Genomic DNA, 25,065 nt, shown 5'->3' with positions numbered 1-25,065 from the left:
GGGTCTCTCATTGACATGGAACTCATTAAGCAGGCTAGGCAAACTGGCCACCCCCTATATACAATATTTTAAAAGATTTTATTCTTTAATTTTTAATTATGTGCACATGTGTGGGTTTGTGCACATGGCTGCAGGTGCCCTTGGAGGCCAAAAGAGGGTGTCAGATCCCTTGAAGCTGGAGTTATAGGCAGTAGTGAGTTTCCTGACATGGGTGCTGGGAACTGAACTTGGGTCCTCTGTAAGAACAGTATGTGCTCTCAACTGCTGAGCCATCTCTCCACCCTCCTATATACAATTTTGATTTGTGACATAGATCTGGGGTGTGTGTGTGTGTGTGTGTGTGTGTGTGTGTGTGTGTGTGTGTTGCTAGGGAATGGAGACTAGGTCTCTGTGCATTCCAAAAGCACATTCTACCACTGAAAAATGAATCTAGATCCTGCCAATGACATCTCAACAAAGTTGAAACAAATCTTTAGGATCATTTTTGGGGCAAGAGTAAGGATGGATTTGGGGGAGCAGATGCTGAAGGTGAGGGTAGCAGAGAGGAGGGTGAAGCCAATCCAAGGAGAAACACAGGCACAACCACAGAGGATGGCTCATATATGAGCAACAGTGAAGAAGTCAACTTGACAGAACTTGTAGATCAGTTGGAAGAGATGGCACTGAAGGAGGGGAGGGAAGCCACCTGATGCTTTGCAGGCAAGAGGGCACAAAACATGGACAAGCAGCAGGCAGAGAATGGGGAGACGAGTGGTGTTTTGTCACACTGTTTGGAGTTCCTGAGGACCGTCGTGTGGAGATGCCTGATGGGAAGCTGGAAATTTGTAACTAAGGAGAGTGGCTAGAGCTAAGCATGGTATTATTTAAACACAGGCGAAACCCAAAATTCAGGCATTTGGTAGAAGTCATAAGGAAGAGAATGTTTGGAACTCTATACACATGAAAAATAAGACAGCTTAGGAAAACACCTAAATTCAGGAGGTCAGTCTGGCATGGTGTCAGGCAGGGAGATGCACACCTTTAATCCCAGCACTCAGAAAGCAGAAGCAGGTAGATCTCAGTGAGTTCTAGGCCAGCCTGATCTACATAGCTAGTTCCAGGCTAGCTAGTGCTGCATAATGAGACCCTGTCTCGAATAAAATAACAAGCAAATTTAGGGGGCTGGTGGGAAAAAACCATAAATGCCAGAATCCTTGAAATAGATGAAGCCAGGACATGAAAGAGACATCAAGAGGGCAGAGCAGCACTGAGAGGTGAGTTCTAGGAAAAGACTAATCTAGAATGTGGTGACTGGGCTTCAGAAACAGAAGCTTGCCTTCTTGTTTTCATTCATGGGAGAGCCACTGGTAGCTGTGTAGTTAACAGGGGAGGTCAGAACCCAGAACACAGGGGCCCCAGACAGTGAGAAAGGATGAAGAAAGGGGCGTGCGTATAGGGTTTGATATCAAAAAGTTGGGATGTCATTCAGTGCATGGTGGTGCACACCTTTAATTCTAGCACTTGGGAGGCAGAGGCAGGCAGATCTCTGTGAGTTCAAGGCCAGCCTGGGCTACATAGTGAGTTCCATGCCAGCTGGGGCCACAGGGAGACCCTGTCTCAAAAATACCAAAAAAAAAAAAAAAAAAAGTATTTGCGGTGTCACAACTGCCTGTACCACTAGCTCCAGGGAATCCAATGCCCTCTTTCAGCCTCTCCAGGCACCTACATGCACATGGCATAAAACCAAACAGACACATCTACACAATACACATGAATAAAAATTAAATCTTCAAAAAAAAGGAGCTGGGGGAGGGAGATCTTTGTGTGTGTGTGTGTGTGTGTGTGTGTGTGTGTGTGTGTGTGTGTGTACAGGTCCAGGAATCCAGTTTGGGGGAGACTGACTCAGAAGGACTAGAGAGTGGGCTAAATAGGGAGACTGTCTCAAAATAAACACCACCCAAATGAAACAGTTGTGAAGAGGAGAAATGGGTACAATTCTAACATAAGGAGCAGGATCAGGGAAATGAGGCTTGTTTTGCACGGGAAGGGTAGGTATATTTTAAAACCAGAAAGGAGCCTGTGGAGATTAAGAGGGTACTGAAACTAGTCAAAGGAAGTGGAGGGAAATCATGTAAGTTGACCTAGGCTGGAGAGGCTGAGATCACTGGGGCCAGTCAGTGGGAAATGTCTGCAACCCTAGGGGTAGAAGGCAGAAGAGTCAGCTGGGAACGAAAACAAGGGCTAACAACGTGTCTTGGAGGGCCCACCAAGGAATGCCTTAGAAACACATAAAAGCTGGAATCTGATATGTTGAAGTATTAACTCGACTGCTGCTGTCTACATTATTTTCCACGTGCACGAATCTTTCGAGTAGTTACAGGAAAAAGTGAGCTGTCTGTTCCAAACAGCTTATCCAAATGAACTGAAGCACGAAGAAGACAAATAAACTCTTCTGATGTCAAAAAGTTACAGAGTATCATTTAGTGTTGAAACCAAGTTATGTTGATTATGTCGATCTGGTAGTTAACTTTATTATCATTACATTTGGCTGAGTCATTCCTGGGCCCTAAGTAGAAACGGTCAGATTGACCACGTGAGAATAAAATATCCTGATAGCAAAATAATTAGATTGGCCATCGAGACTACCCTGGGAGGGGCATGGAAAAAAAAAAAACTCAAAAAAAAAAAAATAATATGGGCACAGAAAACTCCCCGGGGAAAAAAAGGTGAGGGAAAAAAAAAAAAAAAAAAAAAAAAAAAAAAAAAGCTGACAGCAAAGCCTCGGCGCAAGGAGGCAGCAGCCCAGGGAGCAAGGAGCCGTACCTGGCCCCCCCCAGCTCAGTACAGAAGGGCGATCAGCAGGTCCACTCCAGCTAGCAGGGCGGACCCCGGAATCCTGCGGCTGGATGACTCGGCAACGCATCTCGGGGTTCCGCCCTTTTCCAGACAAGGGCACACCCCAGGGTCTGGGAGCATCCTTCTCAGAAGAATGCAAACTCTTCTTTGATGGAGCCCCAGAAAAGCCTCGCCCACCCCTCCCTCTCTCCCCAAGGGCATGGCTGAGCCTAGCTACAGAGTTGGCTGCACTAAGCGTCTGGACGGAGCCTCCATTTCCACCTCCGTCCCGCCCCAGCGGCTCGGGATCCAGTTACCTACTGCGCCTACGCGCGCCTCCCAGCTGGCGTTGGCTTCAAAGGCAGGGCTCAGAGTGCGCGGTGCTCTGGTTTCCAAGCAACCGGGATAACGGAGGTGGGCACAGAGCGCCTGCGCGGCTGGCGGTTGGGCGTGGTCAGTTGTGGAAAACTAGTCCCCGGGTTTCCCCGGAGCAGGAGCGGCTCCCAAGAGCCTCAGGTACGCGGAAAAGCGGGGAGACATGGGGTCGCGCTTCTCGGCCTCCCAGTACCCAAGGGGCAGGAGAGTGAGGTTTGTTCCCGGGGGTCGAGTCCCCAGCGAGGGCTTCCGCTTGACCCTCCTGGACAGAAAGGGACTTCCCGAGTTCCCGATCTAAACCGGGTTGGGGCAGTCAGATGTCATTTCCCTACGCCCATACCACCTCTCAGGTTACTGGCCTTGTGCTATGGGTGTCCTTGGATGAGGATTTGACAGCTAGGCACTTGTCCCAGGCCTGAGCGGCCCCTGTGCACTTTGGAATCCTGTGCAGCTCCTGCAGAAGGAGAGCCGTGACAACTCTTTGGGCCAAATTATTGCCAGGGCTCTGTTTCCTCACCCAGAAAATGGTGAGGCTGGACTCAGCCAACGCTTCCGTTTACTGGCGAAGAACTGGTCAGGTTGCTAGTTTTGTGCCCCAAATGACCTTCAAGCTAAGGCTTGTCCACCTAGTCTATAATACTGTATGGCAGTTACTGGTGCAAAGTAGCAGAACACCTGTGTCACGTTCGTTTTTTGCTCTCAGGGCTTAACAATCATCACTCACCAAACAATGAAGGAATGTCCTGGCAGATCCAGCACCACTGTCCCCAGAAATGTTTAAAGAAAACGTGGGTCGGGCAAATGTAGAAACAGCTTATTTTAGCAGCCGGGAGTGACCCTCAGACAAATTCTTCACATGTATTTGGTTTAAATCTCCCCTAGACTTAGATCCAGGCCCTCAATGGCCGGTCTCCAGTTGACTCCATATCTGCCTGTGGGCATTATGTTCCCACATAATAAAAGGGAAGCTCCAGGACTCCACTCAACCAAGCAAGACCCTTATGAAGAAGGGGACTCTTCCCTGAGGTCCTCGCTGGGACAACTGAGGAACAATTTCCATCCGAAGCTTTTGAGCAACAAAGAGCTGGACCTGGATAATGTCTACACTCACCCCCAGAAAAACACCTGCACAAAAGCTCGGAGATACTCTTACCCCCACAGTGCTGGAATCCACCAGCCAGTCTCCGGAAGTAATCCCCAGGGCCAAGGAAATGGCTTGTTTGGCTTGTCAAGTCCTCAACCTCGGTATTCCAAAGCCAATAACCAGGACTTCATTCACTTCACAAATAAGCGAGTTGGGGTACATGGGGCATTCCCACTGAAACCCATGGTCCACAACAAGTCTCGTAGTACAGGTGAGGCCTGCACTGATGGGGACCAGAATGTCTACCCCCAACCTCCGACTCGAGAGTTTTCAGACAGCAACTTCGGTTTGAGGAGCTGGGTGAATTCATCTGTTCTTACTGCCATGCAGGCAGAGAAGGCCATGGCAGACCGCCACAGGACTGAGTGGACAGAGATTCAAATTCTAGAAGCTGCTGGGGAGAGCTTACAGAAGGAAATCCGAAGAAAGGAGATGCTCCTGAGAGAAAAGCTGAAAAAGACAGAGGAAGGTCTGCGAAGGATCCAGAAAGAAAAAAAACAGACCAAGGAAAACGAAGACGAAGAGCTACAGAGAGTGATCCTTCCTAGGAGGAGAGCTAGTGGTAGTAACACCACATACAAACCCAGCTTCTCTCTGGAATTCAGATCCAAAAAGATGTTCAGTAGCAAAAGGGAAGATGAAATTTGTGGACGGCGTCAGGAAAATTCTAGTCCATTCCAGTTCTCTGATTATGGAATCCAGACACTCAAAAGGGAAAGGCTGGTGGCAAGCAATAACCAAATCCGAGAACGAGACTCACGGCCATCAGCAGACAACTTCTTTCAGCCTTCAGAAGAACTGGGCAGTGCTTTGCAGAGACCTAGCCTGTCCAGGACATCAGGCTCCTCAAGGTCCAGCTGCTCCACAAAAGAGCCAGAGCTGGGCAAGTGCAGTTACTGTGGACGCACATTTCTCTCAGTCAGGCTGGAAAGACACGCCACTGTCTGTGGCAGGATGCAGGGGTCCAAGAGGAAAGTGTTTGACTCCTCCCGGGCCCGGGCAAAGGGCACAGAACTAGAGCAGTACTTGAACTGGAAGGGGCCAGCCACAGTCAAGGTAATAAAAGCCTCCTAGATTTGACTGTGTTTAGGGATCTATGTAAAGACCTGCTATGTTTTCACCATAGGATAGGGGGGAGAATTAAGACTTCTCAAGTACTATTGTTTGCCATCTCAGTGGTGGGAGCATTTCATACAATCCTTACAAGTCTGTAGAATCTCATTGTTTCTCATTTTAGCCATTTAAAAATCAAGGCTGAGACCTCTCTTAAACATATACACAACCCTGCCCCAAGCTTGAACAGATTAAGTAACTTGTTTTGTATGGGTTATCCTCAAGGACCTGTGGGTGTCAGGTCTATTACTGAGAAATTCCCAGATCCTGGGTTAAATAACTTTCTAACACTTTTAAGAGACAGAGTCAATAGATAAATCTTAATTGAATTAACTTCAAAATCTAGACTTTAAAATATATGTCCTTTTGATCATTATTATAAAAATAATACATATTTGCTACAGAAAACTTTAAAAATATGAAAACTAAAGGAAAAAACTATGCATTTCATGTTTATATTAAAAATAAATATAAGGAGCTAGAGAGATGGTTCAGCGATTAAGATCACTGGCTGCTCCTGCAGAGGACAGGTTAGGTTCCTAGCATTCACATAGAGAGTAACAACCATTTATAACTCCAGTTCCAGGGAATCCAGTGCCCTCTTCTGGCCTCCACAGCATAGCATGACATAGGTATACTTACACACATGCAGCCAAAACATTCATACACATAAAATAAAGTTAAACAAATTTTAAAAACATATAAAATGTTTAATTTTATGATGTATTAAGAAAATTCCTGTGGGTGTGGCACATGCCATTAATCCCAGCACTTTGGAGGCAGAAGCAAGTGGATCTCTCTGTAAGACTGAGGCCAGGCTGATCTACATAGTGAGTTCCAGGACAGTTGGGGCTATAGGAAGACCCTGTCTCAAAAAAAGACCAAGAGGGACTGGAGACATGACTCAGTAGTAAAGAGCCCTGACTGCTCTTGCAGAGAACCCAGCACCCACATGGCAGCTAACAACTGTAACTACAGTTCCAGGGGATCTGATGCCCTCTTCTGACCTCCTCAGGCATTGCACGGCATGGGCACACATATACATGCAGGTAATACACTCATTTTGTGTGTACAAAATAATGAAATATTTTTAAAAAGACCTCCCCCAAATTCCTTGTTTCTTGCAATATACATTGCTGTTGCTTTTATTGCTTTTAGCTGTACTACTCTCAACATTATCTCACTTTGATATACCTTCTTAGTAAATATAGGAAACACAGTTAAGTTTGGAATTATTTTCCCCTTGTTTAGAATATAAAGGGATGAAGGACTTTCTTTTTTGTAATCTTTCAAAAGCATCACTCACTTAAAAAAAAAAACAACTGTAAGAAGTAAGAGCTTCAAGCCACCTAAGTGATAGCACAGGAGAAGCACACAGGTTCATTTAGACATACCTGGAGGGGCGTTCTCCATAAACAACCTGTCAAGGCTATGCCACTTGGTTTGTAAAGTAAGTATTTCTCAACATTTTTCATTTTAGTACATGTTAGGAAAACATATTATGCCTGTAATTTCTGGGGATCATGAATTTAAAGAAAAATATTAAAGGATAAGGTGATAAGGTTGGGAAAAACCTAGGCCATATTATCTCCAAGGCCCCATCTAGCTTTAGTATTGTAGGAAAAAAATAGAGCACCCTTCTGTTTTCATGTCTTCCCAATGCTCCCTTAGCATCAGGACTTTATATGTCTATTTTCTGGGGCCTTTAAAAGCACCTATGATGTTAGGATGCTAGGAGATAAAAGTTTATAATTAGTTTTTCTTTTATTACAATTTGAGAGACCACAAGAATGCCTCCCCTACATTCAGAGATAATCTCCCTAAAATTCAGCTTCTAACAAGAGGTCAACATTTTTCTCTGACAGATAATGACAGGATGGCCAGACTGTTCTTTCCTGTTTTGTTTTTGGTCAACCCACTAATCCACTGGGGATTCCCTGTGACCTCCCATAACAATTTATGTTCGGCCATAGCCTAAAAGAACCTTGTGCTTCTTAAGTTCCTAAATATAGTAGCAGAGAACCTAGAGTTTGCACCAACTCTATGGAAACTAGTTTGAAAGAATGTGTTGCACAGAGGACACTAAGGCAGAAAGCACTTGGACTGGGGTACACCCTGTCCTGGGAATGTCTTATTCCAGAGCCCTGAGCTTTGAAAGCTAAGCAGTTATTATCTCCCTATCATTCTTCTAGTGTATGCCAAGAACAGGTTTTCTCTAAATCATTTAATCTTTATATAACTTCCAGCAAACCTGTATCTCTGTCTAATGGACTATAAGCATTTGAGGATAAGGACCACACACATCTCTGTGCCTTGTGCTTAATGTATTAGAAAGTGTTAGTATGATAATAGAAAAATAGCTACTGAACCCCTTGAAGAGCCATCTTCTAGTTGAATTTTTAAAAACCATTTAAAAATTTTTTATTTTATGTGTATGAATGTTTTGCCTACATGTAAGTACACCCGTGTCAGGCAGTACCCGAAGAGGCCAAAAGATCGGTGTCAGATCCTCCGAAGCTGGAGGTACAGATGGTTGCTAGCTGCCATGTGGTGTTGGGAATCAAACCTCGGTTCTCTGGAAGAGCATCCGGTGCTCTTAATCGCTGAGTCATCTCTCTAGCCCCTAGTTGAATTCTTTTAAACGTTCCTGGGTATCATCTCTAACATTTTTGCCTTCTGTTTCAGTAAGAGATTTTCCTGGTAGACCCTTTTCCTTTGACATATATCTTGCTATTACCAAGAAATGTTTGTCTTTTTTCTCTTAAAGATTTTTATTTTACATTTATTTATTGTGCATCTGTGTGTGTGTGTGTGTGTGTGTGTGTGTGTGTGTGTGTTATGCTGTATGTGTTGTGGTCAGAGGATCGCTTATGGGAGAGTTAGTTCTATACTTCCACCAATATGGGTCCTGGGGATAGAACCCAGGCTTGGCAGCAAGTGCCCTTACTTGCTGAGCCATCTCTCCGGCTCTAATTTTATTTTAAATAGTAATTACATGCATTTAAAAAACCATGTGGTACTAAATGATTTATAATGCCGTCTTGCTTCATCCCCCTCAGGCCCCTAATCGAGCCCACAGTTGTGTGAGAAGTCCTTCTGGTATGCATTTCCATATTTATAAAGAATATGCAAGCCCAGTGTAGTGGTGCATGCCTTTGATCCCAGTACTTGGGAGGCAGAGGCAGGTGGATCTTTGTGAGTTCAAGGCCAGCCCGCTCTACATAGTGAGTTCCAGGCCAGCTGGGGCTACAGGGAGACCCTGTCACAAAAAGACGAAAAAAAAAAAAAAAAAAGAATGCTTATTTTCTTGATTTACCAAACTTTCATATTCTCTGATGACTTCTCTTGGGACTTCATGGGTCAAGCTCTCTTTCAAATTTCTTTTCTTTTCACGCAGTTGATCACAGCTCTGACTTAAAGCAGTAGACTTTTACATGACCACTGTAGGTTTCCTTCACTCATGAGTAAGCAAATTCTGTTCTGCCCACATGAACTTGGAGTTAATTACTGACTTATGTTTTCATTTCCTTCATTTCCTACACACCAATATTTAATTTTCCCCCCAACTAATCCATCTGATGTCAGATATCTGCTAATATTTATGTAAGTACTCAAACACTTTTTTATAACAAATCACTTTGGGATTTTTTTTCCCCCCAAATTCTGAAAGTGTCTCTCTCTTCCTGCTGTCTGGTTATCCTTGTTGCCTTGGGACTCTCTCTGCTTCTCATGCTGAGTTCTATCTTTTCTTGTTTCACTCCTTTTATCCTTTTTTTCCTGAAGCTTATTAAGAAATACACACAGGGGCTGGAGAGATAGCTCAGTGGTTACGAACACTGGTTGTTCTTGCAGAAGACCTGGGTTTGAATCCCAGCACCCACATGGCAGCTAACAACTGTCTGTAACTCCAGTTCCAGGAGATCTGATGACCTCTTCTGTCTTCCATGGGCATTACACAACATGGGTGCACTTACCTACATGTAGGCAATACATGCATACACATAAAAAAAAATACACACAGGAGGTATATTTTTATTCTTGGAATGAAGAAAAGTTATCTACATAATAGCTTCCTATTTGATTATTTGGTTGTATATAGAGGTTTAGGTGGAAAGTGATTTGATTAGAACTTTTAAGAATTACTAGCTTTTAAAAAATATTATTTTTATGTGTGTGAGTGTATTGCCTGCACATGTGTAAGTGCACCCATGTTGTGCAATGCCTGCTGGAGGTCAGAAGAGAGTGTCAGACCCCCTGGAACTGGGATTATGGACAGTTGTTAGCCACCATGTGGGTGCTAGGAACCAAACTTGGATCTTCTGCAAGAGCAGCCAGTGCTTTTAACAACTGAGCCATCTCTCCAGCCCCAAGGCTTACTAGCTTTTAGCACCCATGTTTATTTTGAGACATATATCATTTTGATTCCTGATTCATTTTGTGAAATCTATTGTTTTCAAAAGCTAACATGATTTTCTTTACTCTGAAATGCTAAGGTTTTACAATGATTGTTTTGGATACTTGATAAGCCATTTCAGTTTCAAGACATGATCTTTAATTTTACAAATATTGATTATATTATTTCTTTAATAATTTCCTCCTGTGCTTTCAGTTCCTTTTGGACCAAGTTTGGTTACATGTCAAACTTCCTGGACTGATTTTCCGATTCTCTTTCCACTTTCCATCTTGATCTGTTTTTCCCATTCTGATAGTTTTTCTTTTTATCATTTTGCAATATTTCTATTTCAGTTTTAGCTAGCAAAGTTTTAATTTATAGATGTACTGTTTCTCTGGTTGTTCATCTTTCATAGCATACTCCTTTTATGGACACAATCTCTTTTAATACTTTATTGACATATTTTTCTGTAAACAATGTTTTTCTTCATTTCCTGAGTTTTTGTGTAGTTTTTTTTTTTTGGGGGGGGTCTCTTTCTTGTTAGAGCTTTCATCAAGTACCTTGAAACCATTAATGTTTATTCATATTTAAGCTTCAGTAATTGGGTTCCCCCAAGGTCAGTGCTGGAAAGTTTATTTCTGGAGCTCTGGATGAATCTAGAGAATGGCTGTCCTTCCCATGTGGATGTCAAAGTACTGGCACTCTGGGAGCTGACCTGACAGTTCTGCAGTTGCTGGGTATACCTACTTCCCATTAACCAGCCCTGAAATTAACCCTGTTCTTCACCCTATCTGGAATTTCTAAGTCAAAAATCCTTCTAGGAGCTAGCATTAATCAGAGGTTAAGAGTACTTAATGCTTTTTCAGGCCACCTAAATTCAGTTCCCAGCACCCAGTTCAGGAGGCTCACAACCACCTGTAACTCCATGGGATCCAATACCATCCTTGGCATCTGTAGGCACCCACACATAGAGACATACCTATATACACATAAACTTTAAACAATCTTAAAAACCTATCTAGTTCAATTTCTCCAGAGATTAAGCCTCTGTTCTGTGAAAGTACTGGCATATTAGGCACCTACAAGTGCAAGGTAGGAGAGAGCCCCTGGGTCCAGCTGGTTTTCAGTCTCACAGCTGTCTCCTTTCTACCCCACCTGACTCCCAGCCGTTCTTCCAGGAAAATGGCTTGGCCTCCAAGCATATCCCTCCTGCAGGCGCTTGGTCTGTGTGTCAGCTCTGGCCAGTTAGTCATCACTCTTGCTCCTTTCCAGTTCTCGTTGACCCTGAGGGTTAACATACTTTCCATTTCCCTACTGTCATTCTCATGAAGTCTCAGGAAGGTGGTGCGCTCAATGTCAGCTGAAGGTTTAGGGTTTCTTTCATCTTACAGGCTGAACCTCCTCAGAAGAGCACCTGGAGACAGAAGCATGAGTCTTTCATCCGTTCCCTCCGGCATGCTCGAGAGGTCCAGCAGGTAATTGCCAGAGGTGGGAACCCCTCAGACTTGCCTCCCATCCTGCCTGCAGAAAACTCAGACTATCTTCAGTGTCCTCACTGCAGCCGCCACTTTGCTCCCAAGGTAGCTGAGCGACATATACCTAAGTGTAAAACCATCAAGAACCGTCCTCCGCCTCCTAGGAAGTACGACAGTTGAGTAGACAACAGTGGAAACCACCTTGCACAGTTCAGAAGACTGTGCTCTTCAGCAGTAAACCAGAGTAGAAGAATTTGATGAAAAACAGAGAAAACAGAACTTTTCCAGAACTCAGATCTGCCTTGGAGCAAATTCATCCATGAGAGCCAGACGCATGGCAGGAGGCAGAAGGAAGCCCCAGCTTTTCACGGAGTCATGACCTTAGATGGTATGTCTTATGTATTCTTGACAGAATTGGTGGGTGAAGACACTTAATAGTAAGGCTGAATTAAAGCTCTTCTAATGAGCCTGACCATCATGGTTTGAGCTGGTGAGATGCCTGTATTCAGTTGTGTTTTCTGGTCATGGCATGTATCCAGGGTTAACCCTTCTTACTCTTGAAAGAAGTCGGTATTAGGAGGACGTGGGGTCACAGGATTTTTGTCACACAGATGGTAACTCATAAAAGATACTAAGATTGTGCTGGAAGGTGTTATTAATGGAAGTCTATCCTTGGCCTCCTTAGTGCATGGTCCTGGCCAAAAGCCAACAAAAGTATGTAATGTTAGGGACCTGTGTATCCTAAACCTTCCCTATGCTGTGCTGTAAAATAAAGGAAACATCTTTATGCACTTTACAGGGCAAGGATGGGTGGAAAACACGTTTTACTTCTCTACTTGTTTTTTTTTTTTTAATGGGTTTTATATGTCTGAAAAAAAAAAAAGCTGCAAGCACCACTTTCAAGTCAGGATGGCTGGATGACTTTTAAAATGAGGCAGCAAATCTACCACCAGAGATTGGCCACTGTCAGGCTCCATGTCCCTGCTAATTCAAGCACAGTCACACTTCTGACTGAAATGGGTCAGATCTTTTTTTAACTTTGTGGGAATAGTGCCTACTGTAAGTCAGGCCCCCAACTAATGGGTTAGGGGGACTTAAAAAGATGAGTGCTCAAGGAAAGCTCCCAAACCACTGGATATTTAGCCTAACATGCATCTTCCCCCATGTAAGTTTACTGAGGAATATACTTAAGTTCCACACTTGATGCTAAAAACAAGAGATAAGAATACGCTGTGGCTGAGGTCACAAAGTGGCATCTCCACAGATGTTATATTTGGGCATGAGGCATTAGAAATATGAACCTGCATTTAAAAATTGGGATATGGACCATGTCTTGACAAATTGGAGTGTCTGGAAACACTGGGCTAGCAACCTACACAGGACACACTGGGTGGGGCTCAGAATCCATGGCCCCTTCAGCTAGCAATGGCAGCCAGTGGAGCCTGATTTCCTGGTTTCGTCTGTTGGGCCTCCTAGGCATGTGTGTGTTTGGGATCCCAGGATGATGTTATTAGGGTCACAGGTCGGCCCTCAGAGGGAAGAGATGTGTACAGTGAGTGCTTTCTATAGATGCAGGCACAGTTACTCATTCTTAAATTGCCAAAGAAACAAGGTCCAATGTCTTAGTGTTGCCTTTGATTTCTACATGTTTAGGTCTTAAGTTTTTGTTAGTCTTGGCTTGGCTGTTTTTCTAAGTCTATTCCTGGATAGGATAGAGAATGTATAAATGCTGCTTGTAAATGTCCATATTTTATGTTACTTTAGCCAAGCATATGTAGTAAACATTATAAATTCTAAAGTTCAAAAAGTTAAAGCTATGGGAAATTCTCATGGTGAAACTCACAGGGAAGCCCATTTCATTTAGAAGTGTGTGCAGACATGCTGAGCTAAGACTTCCGAGTTCACGCTGCACCTCTTGTCAACATTTGTTTTCGGTCATCAACGGATCATTCTTTACAACTACACAGATGGCAGCAGTACTGTGATGTAGGTTTTCCTCCCTGAAGCCTGCGATCCTGTGAGGTTTAATGATCAGCATGTTTATTTCCATAGTGAATCATTGAGGCAATAAATGATTTCTGGCTTTGCAGCAGGAAGATGTTTCACAGTGCTGATCACAGCCCACTCTGCTTGACGTTGTCAAGTTTGTCCTTGGAGGCCTGGGGATCTCATTTTCAGGACTTCTCTAAAATACATCCTGTCCTTGCCGCTTCCTATCATGATTGCTTCTGAGTAGATAACCAAATGAAATCTGAGTGTTGGGAGCCTTTGCTTTAAATTTTAGTGAAATGCTCAGCCAAGAAAAGTTTGAATTTGGCTGTTATGCCAAAGAGGCCAAATACAATTCATCTTGTGGAAGTCTCATAAAGACACCGGCATGATCACTTGGAAAAGCCTCCTTGTCAAGACCAATGTGGTTAAGTACAAGGAAGAACTCATTTTTTTTCATTATCATGTGTATGCATGTTGTGAGTACAGGCGTGCACATGCCAGTATATGTGGAGGTCAGAGGACAATTCTGTGGAGGTGGTTCTCTCCTCCTACCTTTATGTGGGTTCTGCAGCTTGAACTCAGGTTGCCAGGCTTGCAGGGCAAGCCACCTTTATCTGCTGAGCTATCTTACCAGTCCAGGACCTTCTTTTAATGGCTCATTTTTTTTCTCCCTCTGTACTTTTAGCACTTTTACAAACATTTGGGGAAAAAAAAAAAAAAAAAAAAGGTTGTAACAGAGGAAATGACTTTGCTGTCAAGAATAAGAGATTAGAAAACAGCAGAGGTTATTTCTGTGCAGTGTCTCAAGTTGTTTCTGTTAAAAGAACAATTTTTTATTATTATTATCTCTCTTTTTTTTTTTTGAGGCAGGGTGTTCCTGTAGCTATAGCTGGCCTGGATTCACTATGGAGACCAGGCTGACCTTGAATTCACAGAGATCTACTTGCCTCTGTCTCCTGAGCGCTGGAATTAAAGGTGTGCACCACCAAGCCTGGCTCCACATTTATTTATTTATATAAGACCCACAGAATCAAAGATCCACCAAGGCCTAGCACTGTGGGTGTTTCTCTCCAGTGGTAGAGGTCACTGCACAGGCTTACTGAAGCACATAGAAAGTTTAAACATTTATTTAAAACAGAAATGCCAAACCACTCCACCCTCATCCTTCCAGCATCTGGCCAACAATAAGCCGGTTCTTCAGCAAAAGTGTGGGCACAGAGGATTAACGTAGGTTATACTGTAACTCAAAAGCAACACTACTGGAAAGCTTAAAACACCTAGCACTGCATAAAGAATAGCAGGACACAACTTAGGAAGAATTAGCTACAGGAAACCATTCAAAGGTATTTCTGCTATCTTGCCTTTACTGTACCCCATGCCTGGCTGCCACCTTTGAACTGGTTTCTATTTGCATAGCTGTTTGGTGGGAAAAACCTTATGGCTATCTCAGGCACAATTTGGAAAGTGCAAACTGTCTCTAAGGCACAGAACTTAAGATTCTCAGCCAGATAAATAGCAAACCTACAGTTTCCAAGGAAGCACACTAGAGGAAATGACCATCATGTTCTACTTGGGAGTGACTCCCTGGGGCTCTTGCCCCCTTCAACACTGTCACCACACAGTCAGCAACATGCCCATGCCCCTTAGCTCCCAAGCAGAAGTGATCCTCATGATGAATACCCAAACTGACCCTGCCTCTCAGGCCTGCTGAGATGGTGAACATGAGGAGACAGGAACACCAAAGGCCAGCCAGTCCCAAAGAAAACCGAAGTTGTACTGACACAATGACCCAAAACCCACTGTCAGGGTTTATAGTCAACAGCAGACTCCTAGAACTTGTAACCTTAATTCAGGATTGGGCCCTTCCCTTATTTCAGGAAAAGGCTTCAGTGATTACATCAGTACTATTGTACTATGCTTCTCAGAATTGAGAAAACAATGGGATAGCAATAATCCCATTGGACAGAGTTGCCCATCCCCACAGATGGGGTTTCCTCCCACTGCCAGACTCTACACCACCAGTTTAGAGAAATGGCAAAATTTCTCCTACACAGGTAAGTCCTTTTGCAATATTAAAATAGAGAGCAAACCTTTTTTGGTTTGGTTAGATGAAACAATATTAATTTAGCTGTTTGTAGGGAGGATGTGGTACTCATCAAAGCAGCTGCTGTGGCCCCAAACACTACCAAGCAATTCATTAAGCTTAGTGGAAGCACAAGGCTCACATTTAAGGGAAACCATCAAATGTCTGCCTAGAAGATTGGTTCTTCTAGGACACACATTCTCTTTGGAAAAGGCAGCTTGTTCCTCTCTAAAAGGACAGAGCAGAATTGAACTTGCAACCAATTTCCTTTCACTTGGCAGGTTCTACCTGTCAAGCTTTTGGGACCCCAAGGATTTGGTACTGGCTTTGGGCCACTCAAGTAGGAAAGAGGATACTGATTTACTGGGTATGACATAGCTTCAAAACACACCAAGAAGGGAAAAATACTGACTAGACATATAGAAGGGGTGGCTGGGGCTGCTGCTATCAATCAGACCCCTAAAAGCCATGATATCAGGGCACAAGAATCCAAGACTCAATGTCACCTGAGGGCCCTCTCACACACCAAGGCAAAGCATTCAAGGAGGTGTTACCCTCCCTTCTGGTTTTCTCCCATGGCCCTACCTACTGCCCTGTGATGTAATTCTGAGGTACCTCCTCTCTTGGAGATCTCTTTCAGAGCTGGGAATATCAACCACAGCCTGAAAGTCCAGCTATGTGATGAGGAGGAACCTTCCCTTTTTCTACTCCTCACTGATGATGTTTTAAGCAACCTCCAGAGCAAAAAGCAATCTAAGTTTTTCCTCATAAAGCACTTAGCTGCATGAAGTAACCAGACTAAAACAATTTGACTGACTCCATCAGACAAATTTTCCTGGACTCCAGGTTCCTAAGAAGGCTCAGATACTTTACCACTCTCTGGCGGACCCTGGACAGGCCATGCCTGGCCATAGCCTATTCCAACTTGACACTTTTCCCGCCTTCACCCAGAGGTGCAATGCCTGGTGCTAAATTCTCAAGGCAGCTTCCAATCAATGGTGAATATGATAAATGGGATGTGAGCTGCTACCAGCACAATTAAGGTGAGCACTGTGTCTCCTCTTCAAAGGTGAGATCAACAGATGAGGTACAGAGCTGCTGTTGCTATGGCAGTCACTGATGACAAAGCCAGGACCACAGGGCCCTTCCAATCTCCAAAACAAAATCACTCCTAGATCCTATCTAAAAGGCAATGCCACTCTCCAAATGTATAAGGAAAGTGCTTTAGAGCCACTGCCTTGCGCTCCTTGTCTGCAAGTGAACAAAGCCAGGAAAGCTGCTCTCTGCATTTGGTAAGTGTGTTGTGAAGTTCTTTGGGTCCCAGTTTCCTGAGGACTATGTGGGCTCAGGAGACTAGAGGCTGGGTCGACAAGAGTCCGTTCCAAGAAGGCACCAGGAATCTGAATCTAAGTCAGGCTTTGGATCCATTTCCATCTCTTCCTTTGTTGTCTGAGTTCCTTTGGAATGCATCCCCACCTGTTCAGACAAAACACAATTCCTCATTACTGACAGTACCACTGGTCATGGCACATGAGGGCTGCATTTTCAATACACTCCAGCCTCTAAGAATTCCTAGTCATAGTCTTGTGGAAAGCTCAAGTGGTTCTATCTTAGAACCTCATCAAGTCCTCATCTTTACATTTATGCAAGCAGAGTGATCAACTGTCCTGGTTTGCCCAGGCCTGCCGGATTTTCTGGGATATAAACTTTTAGTAGGAGGGGGCTGGAGAGATGGCTCAGCAGTTAAGACCACTGACTACTCTTACAGAGTACTTGGGTTCAATTCCCAGCACCCACATGGCAGCTAATAACTAACTCCACTTCCAGGGAAATCAGACGGCCTCTTCTGACATCTGTGGCATTGCATTATACGAGTGCGCTTACATACATGTAGGCAATACACTAATAAACATAAAAATGAATATTAAAAAAAAACCCAACTTGCCAGGTATGGTGGTGCACGCCTTTAATCTCAGCACTCGGGAGGCAGAGGCAGGCGGATCTCTGTGAGTTCAAGGCCAGCCTGGTCTACATAGTGAGTTCCAGGACAACTGGGGCTACAGGGAGACCCTGTCTCAAAGAGACTAAAAAAAAAAAAAAAAACCCAAATAAAAAAAAAAACAACTCTCAGTAAGAAAAGTAAAACAAAGCCAGGCATCATGGTGCACACCTTTAATCCCAGTACTTGGCTGACAATCTGACCTCAGGTATGTAGGTTACTTTGTGAAGTATTTTCAAAGATATTTCCCTTAATCTGCAAACTAACTATATGGAGTAGGTTGTATTATTTACAAAGCAATGAATCCAAACTCAAGCAACTTACTAGTAAATGGCAAAGCCAAAGAATGACTGTTCCCCTATTCCTAGCTGAGTTGAGATGGCTCTTTAAAGACAGTGTCAGGTGGTTGGAGAGATGGCTCAGCAGTTAAGAGCACTAGCTGCTTCTTGCACAGAACCTGGGTTCAATTATGAGCACCCACATGGCAGCTAACAACTGTCTTAACTCAAATTCCAGGGGAATCTGATGCTTTCTTCTGACCTCTGCAGGCAGTGCATGACATGGGTGTACTTACATACATGCAGGCAATACATTCATACACATAAAAAATAAAAATAAATTTAAAAAATATTGAAAAAAGTGTTTTTCTTTTTTATTTATTTATTTATTTAATTAAAAAGGTGTGGTGGCGCATGCCTTTAATCCCAGTACTCAGGAAACAGAGGCAGAGGCAAGCAGATCTCTGTGAGTTCAAGGCCAGCCTAGTCTACACAGTGAGTTCCAGCACAGCTGGGGGTTACAGGGAGACCCTATCTAAAAAGACAATGTCAGCAGGGGCTGGAAAGATGGTTCAGCGGTTAAAAGCACTAGTTGTTCTGGCGGAGGACCTGGGCTCGATTCCCAGCACCCACGTGGCAGCTAACAACCATCCGTAACTCCAGTTCGAAGGGAATCTGACACCCTCTTCTGAACTCTGTGGGCATTGCATGACACAGGTACAGAAAATACACTCATACACATAAAAATAATACAATAATTAACAAAAAAGACAGTGTCAGTAGCATCATACGCAAAATGGTTTTTTAAAACTATGTAGCCGGAATCCAATAAAACTTTAATACTAACTTCTAGTTTTCAGAAGAGTATGCTAAAAGGATGAACTGACAAATCCAGAACATGGTGTATTTTGTTAACCTAATAGTCATTTATTCATCATAATACTGAAAAAAGCCAGGCATGGTGGCCCACACCTTTAATCCTAGCACTTGGGAGGCAGAGGCAGGCGGATCTCTGTGAGTTTGAGGCCACCTGGGTCTACATAGCGAGTTCTAGGCCAGTTGGGACTACAGGGAAACTGTCTCAAAAAGAAAGAAAGAAAAAAAAAACCTGAAAAAAAAAAAGTAATGGTAGTTAGGAGCAATTGTTCTAGATCAAAATGACTGGATTCTGGTTAAAGGTCATTTTTGTTAGAAAAGGAAAATTCAAATGATCTACTGGATACTGGATGAAAATTGAGAGTATTAGTGTAAACTCTGTTATAACAGTTTGATAACAATATTGTGGTCATCAAAGAGAACAAGGAGCTTTATATTTGAAGATGGGTAACAAAGTATTTAGGGAAGATTACATCATCATTTTTATTTATTAGTGTGTATGTATGTGTGAGAGATTGATTGCAAGTGGTGCCCTGAACATATGGAAGTCAGAGGAAAACTCCTGGGATCAGTTCTCTCCTCCACTGTGGGTTCTGGGGACTGAACTCAGGTCAGGATTATGTGGCAAGCACTTTTACCCACTGAGCCTCTCACCAGCTTTTCATCATCACTGCCTGCTCTTGCATAGGACCTGGGTTCAGTTCCCTGCACCCACATGACAGCTAACAACTGCCTGTAACTCCACTTCCAGTGGATCTTATACCCTCTTCTGACCTTCTCAGGCAATGCATGACATGGGGACACTTACATAAATGCAGATAATACACTCAACACATAAAATAATAAAGAAAATGGTTCAGTAAGGCTGGGGTTCAGCAAGCTCAGTGGTAGAGTATTTATCTGGCATGTACAGGGCCCTGAGTTCAATCCCCAATACTGCATAAATAGACAAAACAGTTAAAATAAATATGTATATTTACACATACACACACCAAATAAAGCAACATGTTAACACTTACTGAATCTGGATGGTAGGCATATGGGTATTCATTGTAATGCTTAAAATTTTTCATAGGTAAAAAAATAAAAAACCACACGGTAACAGAAAACAATGGAAGTTAGGTGGTAAAATAATTAAATGGAGGTGCCTGAACTAGTTCCAAGGCTTCTGGGGTCTATTACAAAACTTACGTCATTCAAAGATAAGGCCTTGCAAAGGAGTAAGTGAATTCAGTTTAGGGTTTTGTTTCTGTGGCTTCTCAAAGCAGACTCAGCAATCCAGTTATTCTTTTATTGCTCTCACCTGCTGCCCTCCTTCTACCTTCTTGCTCAGCTTTTGTAGTTGGGTAAAAATCTGGAAGTTTTCTTGCTGTAGCTTCTGTTGTTCAGCCAGACATGTTACCACCAGACCCTGCAACCTCTCAACCTCCACCTGCAGACTGTTGCACGCACAGGCTGGAGAGGTCAATGGAGTTCCCTTTCCGGCACATGGAACTGCAGGACTCAGCCGGGGAGGCTATAGACAAGAAGGAGATATTGCAGGAGGATCTGCCACAACTCGTCAACAGTTTTTACTTTTTAACTAACAAGGTAACACAAATATATACAAGAGGTGCAAGAGAAACAGAACACCAAGATTCCAACAGCACCTGGCATCACGAGGATAAGGGAGTGCTCAGTACCTCAGGCTGTGGTAGGCTAAGTAAGAACGTCTATTTGAGAGGATTTTGTGAAAATCTTTAAAGGACATTGGCTATGGTCTTATTTAAAATGCTGCATGCAAAAAGCATGATTTCATTTGGAGTCCCTATGATCACAGTGAGGACACTAAGTCCTGATCACAGTGAGGACACGTGATTCAAGGGTCAAGATTCTTAAAATGTAGTTGGTCACACCACAGAAAAGATTTGAGAAGACTTCAATAGAGAGAACTGCCCACACAATTCAAATAGGCTGATCAACTGGAAGTAAAATATTTACCTTGAAGTTTCAAAGGTTTTACTATCTTTGGAAAGGTTTTTCCAAATTATTTAAGTCTGGATTTTTCACCCTTATGTGTGTTTTTTAATATTCATGTCAACGAATAATAGCCCATAGGTGAATTTTGGCCTACTGCCTATTTTGTAAATAAGTTTTTTTTAAACATACGTAAACTTATTTATTATGTATTAAAGGTTGAGTATCACTAATCTGAAAATCCCAAATGCTCCAAAATCCAAAACTTTCTGAGCACTGACAAGACACTAAAAGCTTGTCACTTAAGCTCATGAAATGGGCTGCACTAAAAACAGGCACATTAAAATATGGTAAAAAAAAAATGCCTTCAAGCTGTCTATGAAACACAAATTTATGTTCAGTCTTGGATCCTATCCCTAAGATATCTCATTATATATGTGAAAACATTCCAAAGTCCAGCAAAATCTGAAATCCAAAACAATTCCGGGCCCTAGAATTTGGGGTAAGAGCTACTCAGCTTGTATTTGCAGTTGTTTTCGTGCTGTCAGAGTTTGTAGCTGCAAAAGAGATTATACAGGACTGGAGAGATAGATGGCTCAGTGGTTAAGAGCAATGACTGCTTTTGCAGAGGACCCAGGTTTGGTTTCCAGCACCCACATGGCTGTAACTCCAATTCCAGGGGACTGATGTCCTCTTCTGGCCTCTGTGGACATTGTATGTCTCAGGTGCACTTACATATATGCAGGCAAAACACTCATATGTATAATTTTTTTTTCTTTTTTTGGTCTTTTTGAGACAGGGTCTCCCTGTAGTCACAGCTAGCCTGGATTCACTATGGAGACCAGGCTGGCCTCGAACTCACAGAGATCCACCTGCCTCTGCCTCCCAAGTGCTGGGACTAAAGGCATGTGCCACCATGCCTGGCATATGAAATAAAGTTTTAAAAAAGATTGTATAACCCACAAAGGCAAACAATTACTGTGTGGCCTCTATATAAAAAAAGTCTGATGTCCCCTGGTTTAGAGTTACTGATATAGTCACCACAAGTTCTTTTCCACCAAGGTCGGGTGTCTGTGCATTGCTCCTTCATTACACTACAGGCAATACTTATATTTACAGCCCAAACCTAGTCTCATTGTGTCATGAGAAATTGAATTTGGAGGCTGGGGATGTGGCTCACTTGGGAGAGTACTTGCTTAGCACGCATCAAGTCCTGGTTTGGAGCCCCAGGACTACATAATTGGGAGTGTGGTAGTACATGTCTGTAACACTAGCACTCAGGAGGTAGAGGCAGGAGAATCAGAAGTTCAAGGTCATCTTCCATCCTTAGCGATATAGCAAGTTTGAGGCTAGCCTGGGCTACATGAGACCTTGTCTCAAAAACCAAAAAATCAACCACCCCAACAAAAAAAAATCTAAATTGGAAATTTAGATTTCAATTTTGGTACTTCTGAGGAAGAGAAAAAAAGGAATCAATCTTCTGGTATAGAACAGGTGCTGGCCTGTCAGAAATGTGACAGGGAAAACTGTTCCAAGGCTTGTCAGTTTATAGCCTTCAGTAGAGAGAAGCTTTCTGGACTTGTTGGACAGACACTGTAAAGTTGTTACAGGACAGTGAGAGAAGCAAGGAAACTAGAGGACACGAAGGCAGAACTGGGTTGAGCTCATTGTCCACCTAGCTGAGACTGAATAAGAAGAAAGCTCAGTTACCCAGGCTCCTACTGGGGGCATGCATTCTGGAGGAACTTCAGAGGTGACTTTGAGTCCTTGCAGCTCTTCATAGGGCAATGTGTCTTTCTCAGATTCTGAAAATGCAGCACTTAGGGGAGTTGGGCTGTCAGGCATGGGGATGAATTCTGCATTTTCCAGCTCCTAGGGTACATGAGGAAAAAAAAAAAATTCACAGTTCTGTTTGCAATTACTTTCTCCCAAATTCCTCTCTAGCTTTTTTTTTTGGTCTTTTTGAGACAGGGTCTCCTTGTAGCCCCAGCTTTCCTGGAACTCACTATGTAGACCAGGCTGGCCTTGAACTTACAGAGATCCACCTGCCTCTGCCTCCCGAGTGCTGGGATCAAAGGCATGCGCCACCATGCCTGGCCTCCTCTCTAGCTTTTAACTCCAGCTTTCATTCTGTTGTGACATCAGCGCCCTCTAGTGGAACAAAACAGTGGTGGTTGACATCACATATGGTCTAACTTGGAAACAAATTGCCATCCCTTCATCAGCTATGCAAATTCAGACTCAAGTTCAAGAAGAGGATCTGAAGTGTCTGGTGCATTTCCTCAACACAATTCTACCCACTTTTCAGCCAGTTGGGAGGCCCAATGGCAGGTTGCTAAAGCTGAGGATGAAGGTGTGTTGCTTCCTCTGCTCACTGTCCTCTAACGTGGTTAGTCTACCAGATGAGGAACTTTAAATCTATGGATCTTTTTTTCTTTTTTGATAAAAATATTTTAAATTCCACAAACTGCAATGCAAATATTTACTGTAGAAAAGACAGATGAGGAGCTGGTCATGGTGCATTTACTAGCAATTAATGAACTGAAGAAAATAAAGCAAGAGGGTTGTGAGTTTGAGGCCAGCCTGGGCTATACAGTAAGATCCCATCTAAAACAAAAAACAGATGGGTTAAGGAAACTAATAAAAACCACCAGCAATTTCATCTCTCAGAGAGGTAACCACTGTTACAGTGTTCACTATATAGTTTTGTCCACATTCTTCTGTGCATTATGTATTTTCTGAAAGAATAAAGTCTTCCTGATAGAAATTCCAACCTCTTCCACATAGCTGTTATAATCAATCTTTCACATAAAAAATATACCACGTGGGGCGTGGTGGCGCATGCCTTTAACACCAGCACTCGGGAGGCAGAGGCAGGTGGATCTCTGTGAGTTCAAGGCCAGCAGGGGCTACAGGAAGACCCTGTCCCTCAAAAAGACCAAAGTTCTCTGGCCCCTACAGACACTCATGCACACTTGTACACACACACACACAAACACACACACACACACACTTTACATTTTTATTCTTTGTATCTCACCTTTCATAAACTGTATTGGAAGGCATCTCAGTGGCCAATATTCCACTTCTACAAACAGTACAAAATCTGTACTTAATCTTTGCACACATGCACTGCAAAAAGTGCCTTCAAGATAGGTTACACAAATTTACATTCATTCCAGTAATACAGGTATGAGAACATTTCTTGGAAAGAAAAACAGGATTAGCATTTTGGTAACTTCTTTCCAGGTAGAACTCTGAAGCCTAGATGTCTCCTTCTAAATTAACAGGACATGAGCAACTGAGAGAACTTGATAAAACTTTTCTAGTTCCTGCAAAGGACTAAGTATCTCTTCTAAGGGAATTACCTTTCGAAGCCAGCCAGGACAGGAGCTGCTGGCCCCACAACTGTTCCCCATGGCCTCAGTGGGACTGATTAAACCTTCCATACCACGGTCTGCTTCCATTGTTCCCCGGAAGCCTCCACTCGGGTCAGGAGTTTCAGATTCCTGCTGACTGTCTTCCTCTTCACCGCCACCACCACCACCGCTTCCTGGGCTAGAGCTTTGAACCACTAGATACATGATACAGGAGGAGAGAGTTTTGCTATGCAGTAGAAAAGATTTATTGCCTGACAATCCATCATCCCTAAAAGGTTCCTGGAGTGGTAAGTCAGATATTTGACACTAAGTTTTTTTTTTTTTGGGGGGGGGTCTTTTTGAGACAGGGTCTCCCTGTAGCCCCAGCTGTCCTGGAACTCACTATGTAGACCAGGCCTGCCTCTGCCTCCCAAGTGCTGGGATTAAAGGCGTGCGCCACCATGCCCAGCTGGATGTTTCTTTTCTAACGCAGTATATTCCAGACTACTGTAACAATGATAGCTGAGGTGTGATCAGGAAATGAAATTGGATTTTAATACAATCAAAGAAAAATATAAGAAAATAATTTGTCAAAGCTAAAAACAAAAAACCACCACTAAAACTGAATAGCATATTTCAAGGTTACATATATAGTACTGCTTGCTGTCCTAAGAGACACTGTTTGAGGACTGACTCTATGATCCTACTGAAGGAGTCTAAGTAGTGACAGTCAAACAAGCTCTTGAAGCTTTTTGGCTTTAAATAGCTTTTAATAATTATGTTTGTGATAAACACAAAGCCTTTTTTTTTTTTTTTTTTTTTTTTTGAGACAGTCTCCCTGTAGTCCCAGCTGGCCTGGAACTCACTATGTAGACCAGGCTCCAGGCTGGCCTTGAACTCACAGAAATTCACCTGCCTCCACCTGCCTCTGCCTCCCAAGTGCTGGGATCAAAGGTGTGCGCCACTATGCCTGGTTTTTTTTTTTTAGATCTGGAACTTATTAGGTAGACTAGGCTGGCCTCAATCTCATAGAGATCTGTTTGCCTCACCCTGCCCACACAAAGCCAGTATATATATATATTTTTAATATGTATGAGTGTATTGCCTGCATGTATGTGAATGCACCCACATCGTGCAATGCCTCAGAAGTCAGAAAAAGGCATCAGATCCCCTGGAACTGGAGTTACAGATAGTTGTTAGCCGCCATG

At 43.2% G+C, this 25,065-nt stretch overlaps 2 protein-coding genes across 3 annotated transcripts in view; one reads left to right on the top strand and one right to left on the bottom strand.

Moving 5' to 3' along the window:
* The first annotated feature begins 2,956 nt into the window (after nucleotides 1–2,956).
* On the top strand, nucleotides 2,957–12,110 carry Zc2hc1c (zinc finger C2HC-type containing 1C). Of its 2 annotated transcripts, none has more exons than XM_017802358.2 (3): nucleotides 2,957–3,330; nucleotides 4,072–5,389; nucleotides 11,231–12,110. In XM_017802358.2, the coding sequence occupies exons 2-3, from the start codon at nucleotides 4,091–4,093 to the stop codon at nucleotides 11,492–11,494; spliced, it is 1,563 nt and encodes a 520-aa protein (XP_017657847.1). In that variant the 5' UTR covers nucleotides 2,957–3,330; nucleotides 4,072–4,090; the 3' UTR covers nucleotides 11,495–12,110. The 2 variants fall into 2 exon arrangements, with proteins under 2 accessions (XP_017657847.1, XP_029410282.1); XM_029554422.1 differs by having other exon boundaries at nucleotides 3,893–5,389.
* A 2,187-nt stretch (nucleotides 12,111–14,297) lies between these two features.
* Nek9 (NIMA related kinase 9) overlaps nucleotides 14,298–25,065 on the bottom strand; it is a gene marked incomplete in the record, with an annotated part of 46,481 nt that continues 35,713 nt past the window's right edge. The window contains 4 exon segments of the mRNA XM_008849718.3: nucleotides 14,298–16,865; nucleotides 19,846–20,058; nucleotides 22,209–22,370; nucleotides 23,867–24,072. Of these exon segments, the coding sequence (XP_008847940.1) occupies nucleotides 16,743–16,865; nucleotides 19,846–20,058; nucleotides 22,209–22,370; nucleotides 23,867–24,072 (704 nt within the window).

Source organism: Nannospalax galili, unplaced genomic scaffold (genome assembly GCF_000622305.1).
Source record: "Nannospalax galili isolate Female #2095 unplaced genomic scaffold, S.galili_v1.0 scaffold24, whole genome shotgun sequence".
Classification (NCBI taxonomy): Eukaryota; Metazoa; Chordata; class Mammalia; order Rodentia; family Spalacidae; genus Nannospalax; species Nannospalax galili.
Note: the sequence above shows the minus strand (reverse complement) of the source record. Positions and strands in the feature narration are given on the sequence as shown.